The sequence below is a fragment of the Embiotoca jacksoni genome, unplaced genomic scaffold (assembly GCF_022577435.1).
Source record: "Embiotoca jacksoni isolate LCO1_2020_lvr unplaced genomic scaffold, fEmbJac1.0.p SCAF_3, whole genome shotgun sequence".
Lineage (NCBI taxonomy): Eukaryota > Metazoa > Chordata > Actinopteri > Embiotocidae > Embiotoca > Embiotoca jacksoni.
In genome coordinates, this window is record NW_027185381.1 from 12,283,520 (window position 1) to 12,304,011 (window position 20,492).

Genomic DNA, 20,492 nt, shown 5'->3' on the forward strand with positions numbered 1-20,492 from the left:
TAAAAAGCAATAAAATAGCAGTAAAAAAAAAAAAAAAAAAAAAAAAATTTGGTTTGTCATGCACAATATATATGACGTGTAAGATAAGTACACGTACATATTTATAGTTTTGTTGTGAGGCACACACTACTGTACATTACACATGTACGTATGTTGGGAATTATTTTGATATAGTATTGCTTGATCAGGAAAAGCAACCCAACGTTGTTGTTGTTAGTCGGCTCGATGTGATCGACGATCTTCTGGTCTCGGTGTCGCTCCGATCTGCGTCTCTGGCATCGACTCTCCGGACTGTTGCTGGACAGGTTGACTGACAGGCTGCTGCCCCTCGCCCGCCTGTTCCTACCTTCTCATCCTCCGGAGGAGCTGCGTGTAAACGGCTACAGCCACGGTTGAGCGAGCGGAAAATGTCCGAGGAAGTTGAAGCGACGAGGGCGTCGGAAGAGCAGCAGGTACGTTTTTGTTTTTTTTTAAAACAACGAGCTGCACATTTTAACTCGCGATCAAAAAAAAAAGAAGCTACTTCGCTCGCGCTGCTAGCACGGAGCTAGTTAGCTGGTGGCTAATAGCGACTCAGGTCCTCAACGGTGCTACCGCGAAGTGATTAGCTCATTTATCACCTGCGTTTGTCGGTTGAAGCAAATCCGTGTTTTTGTGCGGCCACCGAGCAGGTTGACAAAATCAATTTGTAATCGATAGATTAGCCGACGTTGATTTAAAACTGAAGCGAGTCGTGCTAAGTTAAGCGACAGGATTGATGCTAGTGCAAACACCGGCTGGAGTTTCCTCTCCTGGCGCCGTCTTGATTATTTTATAATAAATAGAAACCACGCTGCTGCCGAAGATATTCTTCACGAATAATTTTCGTATGAATTCCTAAAGAAACGTCATTTTTTGTTGTTGTTTTGTGTGTGTGTGTACCAATCAAATGAGCCGACTGTAAGATCGCCATCCAAACATTGTGCTGTTTCAACAGGAAATGGAGGACAAAGTCATCAGCCCGGAGAAAGCAGAGGAGGCGAAACTGAAGGCCAGGTATCCTAACCTGGGAGCCAAGCCGGGGGGCTCAGACTTTCTCAGGAAAAGACTTCAGAAGGGGGTTCGTTTCAGACCTACACCTTCGGTACGCTCCTCATTCAAACAACACCTGTCTCACAGTGGTCTCTCACTTTGTGTCTTCTTGTTTGTCCAGCCGAAGTACTTTGACTCCGGCGATTACAACATGGCGAAGGCGAAGATGAAGAACAAACAGTTGCCGTCGGCTCCGACAGAGAAGACTGAGATCACGGGGGGACACATCCCGACACCTCAGGACCTGCCTCAAAGAAAGAGCTCCATCGTGGCCAGCAAACTGGCTGGTTGATGGTTTTAAGTTTACTGTTTTGCTCCCATTCCAGCACCGACGTCGTACCTACCTGCTGTTTACGTTTTTCTTTATTTCTCTCCTTTTGTATGTATTCTCTAAGAACGAGTTGTGTACCAAGCCAAATACTTGAGAACAATTGGCAACCGTCAGGCACTTAAATGTCAGAGATAAATCCAGCAGAGTAGTGACTGAAAATATTTCTCAAGATATTAAAAAAAAAAAAAGACTGAACACTTGTTGATTTCTCAACATGATGTCACACTAGTAAATATGAATGGATGTTAATGCTTCTTTTCACAGAACATTTTCACTCTTAAGGATGCATGCCTCCATAGAAATTGTCTAACAGCAGTTGAGCAGAAGTTCTGTTTTCATTACCACAAAGGAATATTTTTCCTCTTGACACTGATAATTGACGCAAAGATATTTTGGACTGTATACAGAGAAAATATTGTTGCTGTCATTGATGTGTGTGTGTGTAAGTGTAATGTAGAGACATACCATTTCTTTTGAAACAGTTCACCTGCTCATATGGAGGCATGTCTGTTTAAATAGTGTAAAGTGAAGTAATCCTACTTTCTTTCTAATCTTTCATGTGTGATGCTGTTTGATTCTGTGTTTTCCAAGTAATGAAGACCAGATGACACCCGCGTTGTAGCCAGCTTTGTTTAACTCGTTAGTAACATTGGTTTGCAATGACTTGCTGCTGGTTTCCATCTCATCCTGACCTCTAAAATGGCCTTAAAAGTAACGTACCGTTGTTCCTCTTGAGCAATATTTGCTCCCTCAGTGAGAATCCTAGTTATAAATCTTGCCTGAAATGTCTTTCACTGTCTGACTGGAAACACTTACGATTTTATGGAAAGAAACTCCCATGACGAGTATGGAGTGTGCATGTGCATTTAACTGTGCAGTCACACTGTGCCATTTGTTTTGTAAATAAAATAGTTTTGCATAATATCTTACACTTAATCAATTGAATGACTTCTTGCCTTTATTTTTACAATGATATGTTGCTTGCAAAACTGCAATGCATGAAACCCTTAGGAAAACAAGTGTGCCTTGTTGGTGTGTTTTTATAATGTATCCGCCAATATTAGATTTTCATATGGACATCTTCCTGTTGTTGCTTAGACATACTATCCTCTTTGAAGCTAATGCAGCTTTTTTATGAAGGTATAGAAATAAGACGAGTAACATGTGTAGCATGCCCTTGTTAATCATACTATGTAAATTACTCCTCGAAATTTTATTCTGGAGGTACAATTACTCCATATACTGGTATGAACAGGAGTCTCGGCTCCTTAATTTTACACAATATTGTGAAATTTATAATCTTGCATGTAAGGCTGTACATGAAGCACAGAAGGAAGTTCTCAAGGCTCAGTACTTCAAAAATGCTGTCTACCTAATACAATACTTTAGCACCGCCACAGCCAGGGGGAATAGGAAAGAGGAGGGTAATTTTAGTGAGTTAGTATTTCAAACTAAAAAAGAAAATAGCAAACCACTATTAAATTGTAGCACTCATGATAATCAGTCTGTAATTAAAGGTTAAAAGAAAATGGAAACTGAAGAAAGAAATTGTGTATTGAAGAGAAAGTAAAAAGGAAATATTTATCCTCCTCAACTATGAAATCCAGAATTTCTAACTAAACCAAGACTCATCTGATTGATTCCAGAGGAATGTAATAAACATATAATTGTTTTTATCTTTTGTGTGGTTCCATTTTCTGATAAAGCTATCTCGGTAGAGCTTCCTCAGCTGCAGTCCTGGTTATCAACAAGTCCCAAATGTTTGCAGATAAAATTACTCTCACCAATTGGTGAAATCATGATAATTAGAAAAGCGTGATCAACTGTAAGACTGTGAAAGCACCCCAGGAACAATCTTCTTATCCTTTTAATTTAAAGCTAGCTGGGCAGTGTGGTGCATTAATAAAACAAAAAAAACAAACACCGATTCTGTATCCTTGCAGTAATGGTGACTCCACCGCCTCCTCTTCAGGTGGGTGTAGTTGACGTCATCGGGTTGACCGCTAGGGGGCACGCAAGACGCACGAGAGCAGAACGTGTCCGGGCACGGTAGCAGCAGTTGGATCCTCCCGGCTGAGCGCACACGTCGCAGGAGGAGCTCCGGAAAACTTCACGTTGTTTTTTTTTCCCCTCTCTGGGACTCAGTAAAATGTTCCACGCTTCTTTCTGCGGGTTAGAGGACGTTTCTCAAGGTTCACTGAGGTTGAACTGAAGTTGAAAGACATGGCAGCCTCAGAGCTTTACTCCAAGGTAAGGTGACATCAGGCTGACTGGGTTGTTCAGTTTATTTAACGGTTCTTCTCCAACGTTCATTAGTTAACTTCGAGCTGAGTTGATTAAAAGTCAAGAGTGGTGATTTACTCCCGTCAGTTTCAGATGTTTACTGAACAGCTTTTTTTTTTAGCTCTTTAAAGCCTTCTTTCTTCTTCTTTCAATCTTGCACTTCAAATATCTCATCCATATTTTACGCACGGCTGCTGTCTCGCCGACTTCAAAATCGCTCTCCTGCCATTTCCCTTCGGTACATGTCACTGCTGTGGTTTTGTACGGGACTGTGTTACTGTCAGTGCAGTGGTTGAGTGGCTCTGACCCGGTTTCCCCCCCCCACCTCCTCTATCCATCAGTATGCCCGTGTATGGCTGCCAGATGCGGCAGAAGTGTGGAAGTCAGCAGAGCTCATCAAAGACTACACTCCCGGCGACCTGACGCTGTCCCTGGAGCTGGAGGATGGCACGGTGAGACCGTCAAAAGCCGCAGACTCTCCGGACACAGAGGAGGATGAGGCACTGAGACGGAATTTGGATGTGTGATAATCTGTCAGAGAGCCGTGCACACGTTTCTTCTGCAAAAAAAACAAAAAACGAGTCTTATAACTTTCAATGTGCTGTGAGAGATTGTGTTGTTCAATAAATGCACATACAGTCTCAGGAAAGACATTGTGTGTCTGTTTGCACGAGCAAAAACTTAAAATAGAAGTGTTGGTACTGGTTTTAAAATAGGAGGCTGAACACGGTGTGGTTTAAAGGTTTTCTGTTCCTGTTGCAGCAACCTGCAGCTGTTATGTCGAGTTAGGGCTTGCACATCAGGTATGGAAATAAGGCCAGTGTTATCCTGAGTGAACATGAACAGAACAAGAATACTGTTCGCTTGTTAGCTCAGTGAGAGATAGAACTGAAGCTAATATTTCTAAATTTCAACCATCAGTTTTTTAAAAACTTTTATATGTCTTTTTTCCACTGGTTGTCCTCTCAGTTTATGCAGTTTTTCCTCTAAAATGGTAACAACTTGCTGTTTTTAGACTGTATATACACACTCAAAGTTTCCTTTGTGTCTCTTTCCAGAAATTTGAACACAAAATAGACCCCAAAACCAACAACCTGCTGCCACTACGAAACCCAAATATCCTGGTGGGAGAAAATGACCTCACAGCTCTCAGCTACCTCCATGAGCCGGCAGTGCTACACAACCTTAAAGTGCGCTTTATCGACTCCAAGTTGATTTACACCTACTGTGGTAATGAGCTTCATCTCCTTTGACTCACACTGTCACTGTCATCATAGACTTTGGAGCCCTGCTCACTGTACGCTCTGACATAATCACCGGTACATTATGCTGATTATTTTGCTGCAGGCTGTTTTTTATTTTTTTTATTTTTTTTATTTTTTAAAGGAACACAACATTGAACTGTACTAAATGACTTTGTGATGAATAACACATCCTAAACGACTACATTCAGTCTTCCCTGTTCATTAATTTGAACCAATGTCAGATAACCAACTATTAGGGTCTAATAAGTGTAACTGGGAATTTTTCTCCTTGTGGAATTTAGGAATTGTCCTGGTCGCGATCAATCCTTATGAAAGCCTGCCTATCTATGAAGCTGACATCATTAATGCCTACAGTGGGCAAAACATGGGCGACATGGACCCCCACATCTTTGCAGTAGCAGAGGAAGCATACAAACAGATGGCAAGGTTGTTACACCTCCAAATGCATTTCACTTCACATTTTAAAGCAAGTAAAATGTAAATATCCTTTTGTGCTGATATTTAAAAATGTGTTTTACTTGATATTTGGTTAACATGGCATCACGTTCTCATGCAGAGATGGAAGAAATCAGTCCATCATAGTGAGTGGTGAGTCTGGAGCTGGCAAAACCGTCTCCGCTAAGTATGCTATGCGATACTTTGCCACGGTCAGCTGCTCCTCAAGTGAAACCAATGTTGAGGAGCGAGTTCTTGCATCCAGTCCCATCATGGAGGTAACTTTTACCACTGCTGAAAAGTAAAACAAAAAGTATGAAATGAAAAAGGTTTCTGAGAGATCTGTGTGTACACTTTCTTTAGGCTCTCGGGAATGCCAAGACGACAAGGAATGACAACAGCAGTCGCTTTGGGAAGTACATTGAGATTGGGTTTGACAAGAAGCACTGTATAATAGGAGCCAACATGAGAACGTACTTACTGGAAAAGTCCAGAGTTGTGTTTCAGGTAATTTTCATTTGTATGGATTTTACATGCATGCCTTGAGGTGACTGGCTCCAGTGTTTTCTTGTGGTCTTACTGCTCTTTCCGTCTTCTGCGTTTCTCCTCACATTTCATTGATTTAAAACACTCTTATGGTAATGTTACATTTACCATGGGTATCTTAGCAGTTCTGAAAAAAAACACAAGCAGCATACAGTGTAGCCTGTTTGGCCCTCGTGTCAGAGAGATGGCAATATATTGGGTTAAATATCAGTCAGCTATTTATAGGCCCTGATTTAGCAATGTGAGTTCAATGCGTGCAGTTTTACTGAATGGATTTTCAGTATTTCTCCTAGTTACCATTTCACATCTGTTTTCTCTTCTTTTAGGCCCACGGAGAAAGGAACTACCATATATTCTACCAGTTGTGTGCCTCTTCACATTTACCAGAGTTCAAAGCCTTCAAGTTGGGTATGTGAGTCTCTTAAATATTTGTTTTCCTTTCAGCGGGATTTACAAATTGTTAAAAAGATAATATCAGTTGTAATTATTTAAAATGATTCCTGTTTGAAGGTTGCGCAGACGACTTCCACTTCACTAACCAGGGTCAGAGCCCGGTCATAGATGGAGTGGATGATGCCAAAGAGATGTTCAATACCAGGAGGGCTTTCACACTGTTAGGTAAGTGTTTGTTTCATTTCAGTAAAGTTTTCATATACATACATGCTCAGCAGACATTACTGTATACATATAAGGTTATTTAGATTGCCTAACATAAATGAATGCCATTTATTGTTTTGTTTTCATTTTAGGAATTGGTGAAAGTGACCAAATGGAAATTTACCAAATTGTGTCAGCTATTCTTCATCTTAGCAATGTGGAGGTGAAAGAGCAGTCAGCAGACAGATGCAACATCTCGGTAATGACCGTTTTCTCCTGGACACAACAAATAATTATTTTCAAGTATTTTGTCGTCTGCAGTTGACTTGCATATCATTTTATGGCTGAATGTTACACTGAGGATGTGGAGGTCCGTACCCATAAAAGATCCTTTTTGTGAATGTATTTCCAGCCGGAAAATGTGCACCTGATGGTTTTCTGTGAGCTGATGGGGGTGCCTTATGAAGAAATGGCCCACTGGTTATGTCATAGGAAACTCCAGACGACCACAGAAACCTACGTTAAGTCTGTATCCAAAATGAATGCGGTCTATGGTCGAGATGCTCTTGCCAAAGACATTTATGCCAGACTCTTCAGCTGGATTGTGGGCAGTATTAACCATGCCTTGAAATCTGGAGTGAAACAACACTCATTCATTGGTGTGCTCGACATTTATGGGTATGTTTATGTTTCTTCCATTTATAATCAACAGAATGCAGTGTACACTGTTTTAATATAAAATATATATTTCTCTTCAGGTTTGAAACATTTGATGTCAACAGCTTTGAACAGTTTTGCATCAATTACGCCAATGAGAAGCTGCAACAGCAGTTCAACCTGGTATGTGTCTTTTTCTGCTCGGCATGGTCACTTTTTAAGTCAAATTATATAGTGCTCGTAAATCATTTTTAGCTACCACTCCCTCCAGCATGTCTTCAAACTGGAGCAAGAGGAGTACATGAAAGAGGAGATCCCTTGGACACTGATTGACTTCTACGACAACCAGCCGTGCATTAATCTCATTGAGGCAAAGCTGGGGGTCCTGGACCTTCTGGATGAGGAGTGCAAAGTAAAATGCCTTTTCTTTTTTTTTCTTTTTTTTCTTTTTTTTCCTTTTTTTTTTTTTTTCCACTAAAGGTCTATTGTGTTACTCTCTTGAACCTTCACCAAACCATGTTTGGAGGTTATGAGTAATGCCATGACTAACTGATGTGTCAGCTCTTCCTCTTTCCGTAGATGCCCAAAGGTTCTGACGACACATGGGCACAGAAGCTGTACAACACCCTCCTGAAGCAGAATGCTCACTTTGATAAACCCAGATTATCAAATAGAGCTTTCATCATCCACCATTTTGCCGACAAGGTGAAACACAATTGTGTGGCTCCTGCTGATGTGGTTAACATAGCTTACAGAAACAAGGCCTTGGGTTCAACATAAAAGGGCTGTGATGTCTTTGTGTGGTGTTTGTATGTTGTGTGTGTATCTGTATAGGGTTTGTTCAGGTCTTCAAGTATCTTTGAATGGTCCAAATGTGTTCAAGTCAGCTCAAATGGCAATTTTAAGTTCCTCGTCAGTGCCAATGTGTATATATGTTTGCCCTTTGATAGACTGGTGACTATTCCAGAGTATTAAGCAGTGTGTAAAATAGACAGATGGTTGGATGACTCAATCGAGAGCACTAAAACCCCAAGTGTGAAATGTAATTACTTGTCTCCAGAGTGAGAATTCTGTGCCTTTACCACAAATGTTTGATGATTCTGATTAATGGCACTGTACTAATCAGACTAGTTCAGCCTCTGGATGATTGTGATCTTTGCTCCTTTAGTCAAAGAACTCTGTGTGGCCTGGTCCTTTGTGCCTAGGTGGAGTACCAGTGTGAGGGCTTCCTGGAGAAAAATAAAGACACAGTGAATGAGGAACAGATAAATGTGCTGAAAAAGAGCAAGGTAATGTGAAGTGTTTATTACGTACTCACCTCTAGTCACACCCCAAGTAGTCAGTCTTTGTGGAGGTAAAAGTGAGAACTGTGTTGAGTGGAATTTTATGTTAGCACCTCCTCAACTGCCAAGAAACCACAAGTAAATATCTTTAGTAATTTGTGTGTTGTAAGTTTGTGGGCACACACCCTTGAATTGTTCAGATATAACTATTGCAGGAAGTACACCCATTTCTGAATTTTAGGTTGATAACACCGCCATCTGCTGTTGAATGACAACTTTGTTTTGTCTAGCTGATCTCTAAAAAAATGATCTTTTCAGTTGGATTTGCTGGTGAAGCTGTTCAGGGATGATGAGAAGGCAACAAGTTTGGCCAACAAACCTACCAGCACCATTGGAAGGACCGGGCCGACTCGGAGGGATAATAAGAAGACTGTTGGAGTGCAGGTGAGAGCATTACAAACAGACAACTTTACATTTGGTGGTGTGATCGATTGTTACACTTTTAAGTGTCATGAAAACCCAGAAGAAGATAAAAAGGAATATTATGTTCAATTTAATGGTTCCCTGAGCCGGTCAATGCAAAGTCTATGTCAAGTTCATTGCCTTTAATGATCTATATATCCATAAAAAAATGTTGATGTGACGATTTATTGTTCTCTTTTTGTTCAGTTTCGACAGTCTCTGCATTTGCTGATGGACACACTAAATGCTACAACTCCTCATTACGTACGCTGCATCAAACCAAATGACATTAAAGCTCCATTCATGTGAGAAACATGTTTTCATTTTTCTGTTTCATGTATTTATCTTCAACAAGTACAGGTGAAAGAGCTGTACACTCATTTTTGTAACCGGCGTTTTCATGTTGTCCTACATAAAGGTTGGACCCTGTGAGGGCCGTGCAGCAGCTTCGAGCATGTGGCATCCTCGAAACAATCAGGATCTCAGCAGCAGGCTTCCCATCGAGGTAGCATATCAATATCAGCATTTAGTACAGAGTGCACGGCCCCTGAGCCGTTGTAAATGTATATGTTTAATCATTTTTAAACTTGTAGAAAAATATATTTGCAACTTGTCTTACACGAGTTATGAATATTATGTAAATATTGCAGATGGACCTACCAGGAATTCTTTAGTCGTTACCGGGTCCTCATGAAGCAAAAGGATGCACTTCCTGATAGAAAACAGACCTGCAAAAATCTCCTGGAAAAACTCATAGAGGTATCTCAGAATTGTATAAATGCATTCCCACAATGTTAATAACAAAATAGATGTAAGACATTACATATCCTCTCTGTGTTTTGTGTTTTGTTCCTAGGATCAGGAGAAGTACCAGTTTGGTAAAAACAAGATCTTCTTCAGGGCCGGCCAGGTGGCGTACTTGGAGAAGCTGCGTTCAGACAAACTGCGTCTCGCTTGCGTTCGCATCCAGAAGACAATCCGCTGCTGGCTGGCCCGCAAAAAGTATCTGAGGATGAGAGGAGCTGCCATCACCATTCAGAAACACGTGCGTGGTCACCAGGCACGCTGGTGAGTGGAGTTGATGAACAATAGAAAATACGTTTTGAAGCATTAGAAAATATCTCGAGCATATGTCGTACTTTTTTCTTTTTTTTTTCTTTTTTTTAGCTATGTCAAGTTTCTGTGGCAAACCAGAGCAGCTGTTGTCATTCAGCGCAACATGCGAATGTGGGCGAGTAGGAGTCGTTACCTGCGGCAACGCTCTGCAGCGGTTACTATTCAGTGCTCCTGGAGGGCCTCCATGGCTAGAAAGCAGTACTATAAGGTAATATGTAGCCTTATAACTTGTGCTTGATAAAAATTGGACCTTTAGAAATGAAATAAGTTATAATTCCACACTTAGATCTCTTTTACTATATTTTCTTCTTATTAACATACTTCTTGAAGGTCTTAGAGTTTAAAAGGGTTTAAGAGGAACTTTATTGTTAAATGTTACAATACACATGATTGGATTTAATGAATGCTACAAAACAAAAAAACTGTAATTAGTGCCTCTTGAACATAGTGTGGGAAAGTTTCTTGGCCAAAGGAAGAGCAGAAGTGTCAGGTTCTAGGAGTGACATTGTTGAAGTAGTGAAGACGAATATAGAGTATCCCACACTTGTTATAAGACAGACGCTATTTACTTAATCTGTGAGTGGTCATAATGTTTTGAGTCATTGGTTTTTAGTCCAAGAAATAATGTGGCACACATTTAAAATGTTTACATTTGGCATCAGGTTTGTAACACTCAGACACACATTGTCAATGCAGTTCATTTTTTAGAAAGGGTTCAGCACTTTCTCTGTTGATTTATTTGTATTATCAAGTTTTACAAAGAAATTCTTGTCATTACCATTTCACTATCAAACCTGACATTATAAACTGTTTTCACAGCTGATGTTTGAGCAAAAGGCAAGGGTCATCCAGAAGTGGGTGAGAGGCTGGCTAGCTAGGCAACATTACAGACGCATGCTGGCAGCCATCATCCTGCTGCAGAGCTGTGTGCGTCGCATGAGGGCCAGGAAGCAATTAAAGAAGCTGAAAGTGGAGGCACGCTCTGTGGAGCGCTTCAAGAAGCTCAACGTCGGCATGGAGAACAAGATCATGCAGTTACAGCACAAGATCAACGAGCAGGTGAGCAGTGAGCCAGTATGGATAGATAGTTTTGTATGTGGTAGTTAGTCATTCAGGAATCCATCATAACAAGAAATGGTGCTGAAGAAAGATGAGGTCAGTGGGGGTTGTCATATCACATGCACGGCGTGTGTGTGTGTGTGTTTCCCCCTGCAGCATAAAGAAAACAGAGAGCTCAGTGAGAGGCTGATCTCTGTGGTGAAGACCCAGTCTACGGAGAGAGAGAAACAGAACAGAGAGATCGAAAACCTACGTAGGTCGGAGCAGGAGGTCAGAGCCAAGGCAGAGACGCTTCCCTCGCTGCTGCAGCAGCTCTCATTCCTTCAGCACAAGCTGGAAAACACCTGCAGAGAGAAAGAAGACCTGGAAGAGCAGACAAAGATCTACAGAGAGCAGACACAACAGGTAGGTGTATCCCAAAGTCATTCAAGTTTGTCTAACTTTTAGTTCCTGGCAATTTGTCTGGACTGTAATGCCTATTATCTCGAATGGTAATGTGTGGGATTAATGACAAATAATTTTTTTGAGTCAGCTTTAGTGACTTCTAGTTCATTCTGTTCTCATTCATACTTTTCATACTGTACTCCACAACATCCCAGACTATTCCCACAGCAGGCCTACAGCAGACTTTGTTCATGTTCCCCTGTTTAATCAATGTTGTTTTTGTTAAGTCTTTTAATACTTAAATTTGTATTTTGTGAAGTGGATTTTTTCTGTGTATTGTTATTTAAGTGTATTATTATTATATTGTATATTAAGCTGTACTCCTAGCTGTAATCATGGGAAAATAATCTTGCTCTCCCAAAATGTTGAAGAAAGCTTGGTGCAGTTCTTTTAGGTTTCTACAAATCAGCCATGATGGACAGTGATAGTGTGTATTTGGCTGCTTTTGACTTACAAATGATCAGAATGAAGTACAAAATAGAAACTTGTAGATTTTGCCCTTTGAGCATTTTACGGTGATTTTGCTCTGGTGGTTTGTTTCTAAAGTCTGAAAAGCCATAATCAATAGAAGGAATTAAAACACATGACTCTGCCCCCTCATCAGGTGCTGGATGAGCTTAATATGAAGAACAACTCGTTGAAGAGCAACGTGGATGAACTTAACAAGCAAATCCTTGAACAAACCCAACAGCTGACAGGTATTGAACCTCAAACCTTCACAGTTGACTAATAATGCCTAGATTTCAAATAAATTAATGAAACAGATCTGTTTTGATTCAGAGATTAAAACCAATGACGAGAACACCAAACAGCTGCAGAAGGACTTAACAGAAGAACGTTCTCGCTACCAAAGTCTGCTGAGTGAACACCTTCATCTGGAGGAGCGCCAAAGAGACCTGATGGAGGAGATAAATCTCAACAATGTGAGGAACCTTATTTTTTGCTTCACTTTGTCTTCAATTGACAGCACGAGTGGATTTGATAGATTTAAAGAACATCACAAACCACATTCACTTAAATGAAGAGGTTTTTACACAATCGTATTGGCTTACAGAACATGATGCAACTGGTTACCAATACCAAGAAGAAGTTCAAGTGTTACCAGCATATTAGTATTCAGAGTATCTATGAAATAGACAGAACAGGTTTACACTCAATGACTTTTTCCTTCTATGACATGTTTTCTTTTCCGCTCCAAACCAGAGTTCAAGCAAAGATAGCCTCAAGCGGACAGACTCCAACTACAGCAGTATCTCATCTGACTTTAGTCAGAGCGGCTCTACCGAGGATGAAGACAGCTCTATACAAACAGAGGTAATGTATAAAATACTCACTCGTTTATTCTCTGTATTGACAAAGTATAGCAACCGTGTGGTGCGGAATAAGACATTTTCAAGGTGGAAATATTGGTGTCATATTAAGCAGGTCGGTTGCAATGTTGACATCACACTATAAAATTATTACTATATGTTAGTACATAACAAGTTTGTGGTAACCAGATTTGCAAAATAACCTAAATTCACATAATTACTTTTGATGGTTTACTGTTGAGAATAATCTATGGTTGCCTACATGAAACATTTCAATAGTGACACAATTTAAAGACAGTGTTGGGAAAGTTACTTATGAAATATAATAAACTGAGAAATAAAGATAAATTTAAACTATTGTTTAAACCTAAACTATTGTTTAAACCTCACAACAGAACTCAACACTGATTTTAATGTTTAATTCAAATGTTTTGATTTTAAAGCACAACCAGAAAAAAAACCCAACAAGTATTTAGATCACAACTGACTGCAGTGTAGAAGAAATGTTTCCATAACCTCAAAACAAGTCGACATGCTGAGTGATGATAGAACCATCAACATGGCTTGATACTGCTCACACTTCTTGAATGACGATTTTTAAATATCTCTTCGTCTTGTCCGACAACATGGCCAACTGTCTTGGTTCGGTTTCTCAGAGCGATGCACATTTAAGATTCAAACAAGAGAACCAATTACAAAAATCAGGGCTCAAAATATGAGAACATACCGCAAATGAATGGAGCCGGCCAAGATGTAGACAGAAGGCGGTCCTGAAGAAAGATGCAATGCAACAGAATACATGTAATAGTTTACATATGAGGTTTTTAACAATAACAAGATATTCAGACATAACTCTTTTGTAATTACAAACATTTTTAATGTTAACTGTAATTTAGGTACATATTTTTTCACAATAACTGTAATGAATAACATTCATCAATTGCAGTTTTATTACTCCACTCGGTTACGTGTAACTAGTTACTTCACTACACTGTTCACAGAGCACCTGCAGGGAATTGGATGTTCCTTCCTTGGAAAAAGCTTTGGGGAGATTTTGTTCTGGCCCTGTCTGTGTTATAATCCTATTAGTGCAGCATTGTAGTTCGTTTGTGAAGAGATTCATCGACCAATGCTGGCTGTTTTTTGTTAGGATGAGAGTCAGAATACATTGGACCTGCCAATCCTTCTGAAGCTCCAGAGGAGACTGACTGAACTGGAGCATGACAAACAGTCACTATGGCAGCAGCTGGATAAAAGAGAGGAAGTCCAACAAGAAAAGGCAAAAGTATGAATTGCCTCGAAATGAACAATTACTGAAAAACGTACTTACTGTTACTTACATCATGTCTATGTTTTTCTGTAAAAGGAGGTGGAGGAGCAGCGAACCGTTGGGAGAGCAGAACTGGATTTGGAGACATTGAAGGTGTGAATTGATATTTTGGGATTCAACATCACAAAAAAGTGGATGTTTGTGGATTTTTCTCAAGTTCATTTTTCTGAATGTCTCAATGCAGCGACAAGAACTGGAGTCTGAGAACAAGAAATTGAAGCAGGATCTAAATACACTGCGAAAGTCTCTGACCAATGAGAATAGTGATTTTGTACCTCCTGCCACTGGCTCGAAGTCCTACGACATTTTGCTGGACCAGCTCAATTCTTCCAATGAGGAACTAGAGATGCGAAAAGAGGAAGTGCTGCTCCTCCGGTCGCATATGGTCCGCCAAGAAGCTCTTAAACATAAGGTGAGAACTGGTATTATTATGATTTTATATCAGAATGATTTGTTATTCATTTTTACTACTTTGACAAAATAATGAGATATATGTAATTTTATATATTATTAAAAATATTGTGTTTTGTATGAACTGACCTCCAGGACTCTGCACTGGGAGAAGGTCTGAAATTAGATCTCACTGAAATTCCCTCATTTCAAGATGTTGACAGGTAAGATCATTTTCCTTTTGCTTAAATCCTGCATGCTAGCTGCAGGTCTTAATTCCACTATCATGGAAATATGACCATAGAAGTTCTTAAAAAGCATTAAATGTTTTCTACTGCCTGCTTTAGGCAGTAATGTTAGGGATATTTTTGTATGCGATTGCTGGCTGTCAGAGATATTAGTTAAAAGTAGGATTGTGAACTCAGGAGGCTCTTCAATTATTTCTGTTAAAGCACAAGTACATCCTTTAAAACTTTTAAAGATATATTAATGTTTCATTGGTTAATCCATTTCTCAATTTTATACTGTGTTGTCCCAGTCGGATTAATTTAGTTCATTATATCACATATGTTGTTGTAGTCTACTGCTGGAAAGTTCTGGAAAAATGTAATATAATGATAAATGACTCATTTCTCATGGTTTCCCATCAGGCTTATTTCACACATTGATATGTATGATCGTGTTTTATGTGGGTATTACAAGTATTAAATTGCATTAAAAAGTCTTAAATTTAACTGCGTGAACCAGAAACCTGCACGTGTCATCATTTTATGATGCTCCTCTTCCTCAGATCCGCTGACATCCACACACTGAATGAAGACGGAGAGCTGTGGCTGGCTTATGAAGGCTTGAAAGAGACCAATAGGTAATGAAGTCATATTCTGTACTCGGTTCATTCAAGCACGTTGAGGCTTTATACAACTGAAAGCTCTCCCTCCGTCCTGCAGACTGCTGGAGTACCAGATGCACCAGCAGGAACGTGTTCACAATGAGAAGTACAGGGAGCTGGTTGAGGAGCTGAACAAGTTGAAGAGTGTGAAGGAGCAGCAGCAGAAGCTGTTTTCTCAGAGCCTCCTCCTGCCTGAAGATGCCCGAATTGAGGCGAGCCTGAAGCTCGAGATCACACGGCTCACCAATGAGAACCTGGTGGGTTTGTTCACTGGCCGTCACACGACCCTCAAACTCTGTCTCGTCGCCCTTCATCAGTTAGGATGTTATCGTTTTCATAATACAGAGCTCGGTCAGATGTACCTGGAACTGTATCTTACTATTATTCAAAAAAGTCCAACTTTTCTGCTATGAATGACTTTTTTAATTTGCTCTAACATACTTTTAGGAACTCATGGAGCAGCATGGAAAACAAGACAGAACAATACGAAAGTTTAAAAAACAACTTAAACTTTTCATGAAGAAAGTAGAAGATTTCGAAGGTAATCACGTGGAATTGACTGTTTGTACACGCACAAAATATACCCGTTTTCTTTTCCAGATAACATCAGCGAAGCATTAAACCTGTCATTGCTGATTTTGTGTGTGATTGCTTTGTTCAGTGAGCGCGCAGCAGAAGACTAGTGCCTCTGGGACGAAAACTGCTGTCAGAGCCGTGAATATCACCCGCAAGGAGAAAGAGTACCAGGGCATGTTGGAGTACAAGGAGGGTGACGAGAACCGCCTGCTGAGGAATCTGGTCATCGGTCTGCCAAACAAATCAGTTTCTCAACTGTTTTTAAGTTGTTTCCACACATGAACGATACAGTAGTTGAGTATTTCGCCGTGTAATCTTTTCAGATCTGAAGCCTCGGGGGGTAGCAGTCAGCTTCACTCCAGGGCTTCCGGCCTACATCATCTTCATGTGCCTACGATATGCAGACAACGTGAATGACGACCAGAGAGTCAGCAATCTGCTCAATTCAACCATCAGTAGCATCAAAGGGGTCATTAAGGTGCGTATATAACTTTGATCTACATAAAAATACTGAGTGATACATTTGTTTATTATTGACGATTATTCATATGAATTTTGACTGTCTTTCCGTAGAGGAGAGGAAATGATTTTGAAGTGGTGTCTTTCTGGCTGGCGAACACATGCCGGTTAATGCACTGTCTGAAGCAGTACAGTGGAGATGAGGTAAGTTTAAGAAAGTTCTGATACCAGTGTTGTCTACAGCTGCGCATGTCTCCGAGTTAACCCTGGATGTCTGTACAACCTCTCTGCACTGTAGGTCTTCACGATGCACAACACTGCGAAGCAGACTGAGCAGTGCTTGAGCAATTTTGAACTGTCAGAGTACCAGCAGGTTCTTGGTGATCTCGCCATCCAAATTTACCGTCAACTCATCAAATGTATGGACGGAATCCTGCAGCCCTTCATAGGTGAGGAGACATAATCTCGTCATACATAATAACGGACATCATGTTCTTGTAAGTCTGAAATCTCCCTCAATTTGTGTCTCACGTGTAGTGGCAAGCATGCTGGAGCACGAGACACTACAGGGTGTTTTAGGGTCCAAACCAACAGGCCTGAGGAAGAGAAGCACCACTTTCGCAGAGGAGGAGGCTGTTACCGTGGAGGTCCTCCTGCAACGTATGGACCTCTTCCACACCACCATGAGTCAGCACGGCATGGACTCAGAGCTCATCAAGCAGGTGGTCAAGCAGCAGTTTTACATCATCTGTGCGGTCACACTCAACCACCTGCTGCTGCGGAAGGACATGTGCTGCTGGAGTAAAGGCCTGCAGATCAGGTACCGCAAGGAAAACACTTTCCATCACAGTGTGCTATTAAAATCAGATGGGAAGGAGAGTATGGATTGACATTTTTAGTCTCTGCTTACATTAAGAAACAATGCGATAGCTCTGATTCTTATTGGTCTGATTCATATTTAAAACATGCTGGCATTATCATCGGCCGGTCAGAATTTATAATTCCACACTGATTGGCATAATCAGAGTGCTATAATTACAATGAAGACCTCGAATCTTCTTTACTAAATTATATTGCATTAGTCTTACATTTAAACTATGGTTTTATTCTTAAGTTTCCCTTCTATGCAGAATTACATGATAAATTGCCCTTTTTAAGGAACTAAAAGGTTCCTTCAGCTCTTTGTTATCTGTTTTTCAACAGCAGTCCAAAGAACCATGAAGATTAGACAAATTAGTCTGCTGACGTATATTCTTCTTCTTCAAAGTTTTAATGGTTGTTTATACATCCATTACCGTCGCCTAGACTGTACTGTGAAACAGTAGATTCTGCTAACATATGCGTACCGTACGTGCGCCATCCAAAATACAAACTAGACTTTGATGCTCGTCCGTCTGTTGTATGATTTTTTTTTCTTTAGTTTTGATGTTATTGAATAGGTGTAAGATGCCATTGTTGTATGGCTGCACCATTACATCAAATAGAAATATTATAACTATTTTAAGTATGATTTTTATACACATTTCTATTTTAACAAGAACATTTTAAACGCCTGAGACAAATAATGATGAAATCATGTGTTGCTTTAGTCTTCATGTCTTTTAGAATCTGAGCCACCAAATGTGAGTTTGCAAATATATTAATTGTGGTATTAAATGTTTTAAAGTCATGAAGGTAGAAGGATTTTCCTTTCATTTCAAACACACACACACACACACATATATATATATATTTTTTTTTTCTTTTTTTCTTTTTTTTTTTTCTTACATTTTGTTTTCGTTATTGTAGATGCACATAGCTGATAACAGGGTGGACCTACCAAGGCGGTACCTACATCTAATCTGTATTGTTTCTCTAATTCCTGTGTGTCTTCAGGTACAACGTATGGCAGTTGGAGGAATGGCTGGCAGAGAGGGAGCTGACAGACTGCGGTGCAAAGGAGACTCTGGAGCCTCTGGTGCAGGCTGCACAGCTTCTACAGATGAAGAAGAAGACTGAAGCAGATGCACAGGCTATTTGCATCATGTGTACTGCCCTCACCAACACACAGGTAAGGGCTCAGCTTCCTACATCTGTACACATCATGTTTTGCTAGTGCTCTGACCATTATTTGTTTCTTTCTTGGCAGATTATTAAAGTATTGACCTTGTACACTCCAGTCATTGAGTTTGAGGAGCGAGTGCCAACCACTTTCATCACAACTATTAAAGTGAGTGAGGTTTTGTGCTTTTTGATTCTTAAGTCTTATGTTTAGCGAGACTATTTATCAACTTTTCTGTGTCATTTTAGGACATTGTGAAAGACCGAGTCGAGTCATCCACCTTAATGATGGACGCCAAGAAAATCTTCTCTGTCACCCTCCCGTTCACACCCTCATGTGTGGCTCTGGAGACCATTCAGATCCCCACCAGCCTTAATCTGAGTTTTCTAACCCGCATCTAGTACAGTGACCTCTGACACTCGCACGCTGTTCTCTGACTTCTGTTTACAAAAACACACAAGACTGTTTTTCAAAGTTTCTACCTGTAAGAATATTTTTATTATCAGCTTTTACTGCAAGACTCCAAAAAGCCAGGATAGCTCATTTTCATATATATATTTGTTTTTTTAGTACTGCGCAGCCAAAGAAAAATAACTGAACAGAAAATATGACAAAATGTCTCCTAGAGTCCGTCTCTTTAATATCTAAACTCAAGTAAGTAAATGTAACATGAACAAGTGATGTGATGTTTCTGTTATTGGTTATATAAACGTATCCTGGAAACTATGAATTGCCGCGTCTCCATCGGACAAATCTTCATTAATGGATAATCATGGGCAATGTTAAAATGTTAGTGTGCATCTCATTTAAATGTTAAAAAAAAGTCTGAGCATTAAAATTAGGAGCACTTTTTAATCTGTGCCTTTATATTTATATAACTACTAATATCAGCTTATGATGTTGATGTCAGGACAAGGTGAAGGAACAGACAATAATTCAAGTACACTAATATGTATTTAAGTAGTTATAACCAAGTTGTTGGTTATTATATATTACATATATATTACATATTATTTTTGTTCTGTTCTGAAGTGGGATCTGTAAACCAGCAGGTGGAGTCCCAGTGTTTCTCTCTTGACCCTGGTATACTGTGTTCGCTATAAAACTGCAGACCTCTACAAAACAAACAGAGATCCAAACACCTATTTGGTGGGAAGAGCTGTAGACTTTGGAGTTGTATTAGACTTGATTCAGAAGACCGAAACGGCTCCATCTTTTGGGACTTTATTTGGAAATCTACATGTTCTGGACTGGAGTAACTAACGCCGGCCTGCTGGTCTCTGATATTTGGACCATATGTGCTCACGTTATGCCTCTATATCTAGTTTAAAATGCTTAATGTGATAAAGGCCTAAAACATAAGAAATAATTCACTTCCCTTAGACTTTCTTGCACCCACAGGGGATGTGTTAATGTGTTTCCTTGTAAAAGTCATCCTGATGAACTCTCGCCTTCCAACAGTTTTCTGGGTTCATTGATACTAAGGTTAAGTTGCTATAAGGTGGTGACATTTTTCTTCTTAACATCGACACTTAACTATTTGTACTATAAATCAGTAAATGAAATGTGTAAACATATCGTGACATGGCCGAGGTCTGTATCCGGTTTCTTTAGTCGTGAGAATCCTTAAACAAACGAGCTCACCCACTCTGTCAAGCCGCTGTCACAAGACGGAGGGGCGGAGTCATCAGTCAAAGTCCGTAACAGGTGAGCGAGCGACACGCAAACCAGGAAGAGACGAGAAAAAAACCTGCAACATGACTGACCGGACTTTCACAATAAAGGGTTGAGTATCGTTTACGTGCAACGATGTTTCCCGTCCTTTTGGCTTGTAACCTTTTCCATTAAGGATGTGTCCACTTGACACTCAGTGCCACAAGTTATGGCACTTCTATGAATGTGACATCTGAGCAAGGACTGTTTCCACAAAGTCCTGAAGAGCTTAAAG

General features: G+C 40.1%; 2 protein-coding genes across 2 annotated transcripts; both read left to right on the forward strand.

Annotated features, from left to right (window-relative positions):
* The first annotated feature begins 301 nt into the window (after positions 1 to 301).
* Positions 302 to 3,078, forward strand: LOC138206412 (cAMP-regulated phosphoprotein 19-like). The gene is made up of 3 exons (XM_069163106.1): positions 302 to 452; positions 977 to 1,099; positions 1,193 to 3,078. The coding sequence occupies exons 1-3, from the start codon at positions 408 to 410 to the stop codon at positions 1,361 to 1,363; spliced, it is 339 nt and encodes a 112-aa protein (XP_069019207.1). The 5' UTR covers positions 302 to 407; the 3' UTR covers positions 1,364 to 3,078.
* Positions 3,079 to 3,508: 430 nt separating this feature from the next.
* Positions 3,509 to 19,313, forward strand: LOC138206488 (unconventional myosin-Va-like). Its single transcript, XM_069163230.1, has 40 exons — positions 3,509 to 3,652; positions 4,027 to 4,137; positions 4,744 to 4,915; positions 5,232 to 5,376; positions 5,507 to 5,663; positions 5,749 to 5,892; positions 6,258 to 6,339; positions 6,442 to 6,549; positions 6,681 to 6,787; positions 6,941 to 7,206; positions 7,287 to 7,368; positions 7,457 to 7,597; positions 7,765 to 7,890; positions 8,391 to 8,474; positions 8,787 to 8,912; positions 9,138 to 9,235; positions 9,349 to 9,435; positions 9,581 to 9,689; positions 9,787 to 9,998; positions 10,098 to 10,254; positions 10,866 to 11,105; positions 11,262 to 11,510; positions 12,154 to 12,247; positions 12,330 to 12,472; positions 12,753 to 12,863; positions 14,010 to 14,144; positions 14,226 to 14,282; positions 14,374 to 14,601; positions 14,736 to 14,803; positions 15,370 to 15,444; positions 15,527 to 15,725; positions 15,916 to 16,009; positions 16,130 to 16,273; positions 16,368 to 16,522; positions 16,618 to 16,707; positions 16,802 to 16,952; positions 17,041 to 17,323; positions 18,379 to 18,553; positions 18,632 to 18,712; positions 18,793 to 19,313. The coding sequence occupies exons 1-40, from the start codon at positions 3,626 to 3,628 to the stop codon at positions 18,943 to 18,945; spliced, it is 5,466 nt and encodes a 1,821-aa protein (XP_069019331.1). The 5' UTR covers positions 3,509 to 3,625; the 3' UTR covers positions 18,946 to 19,313.
* The last annotated feature ends 1,179 nt before the right edge of the window (positions 19,314 to 20,492 follow it).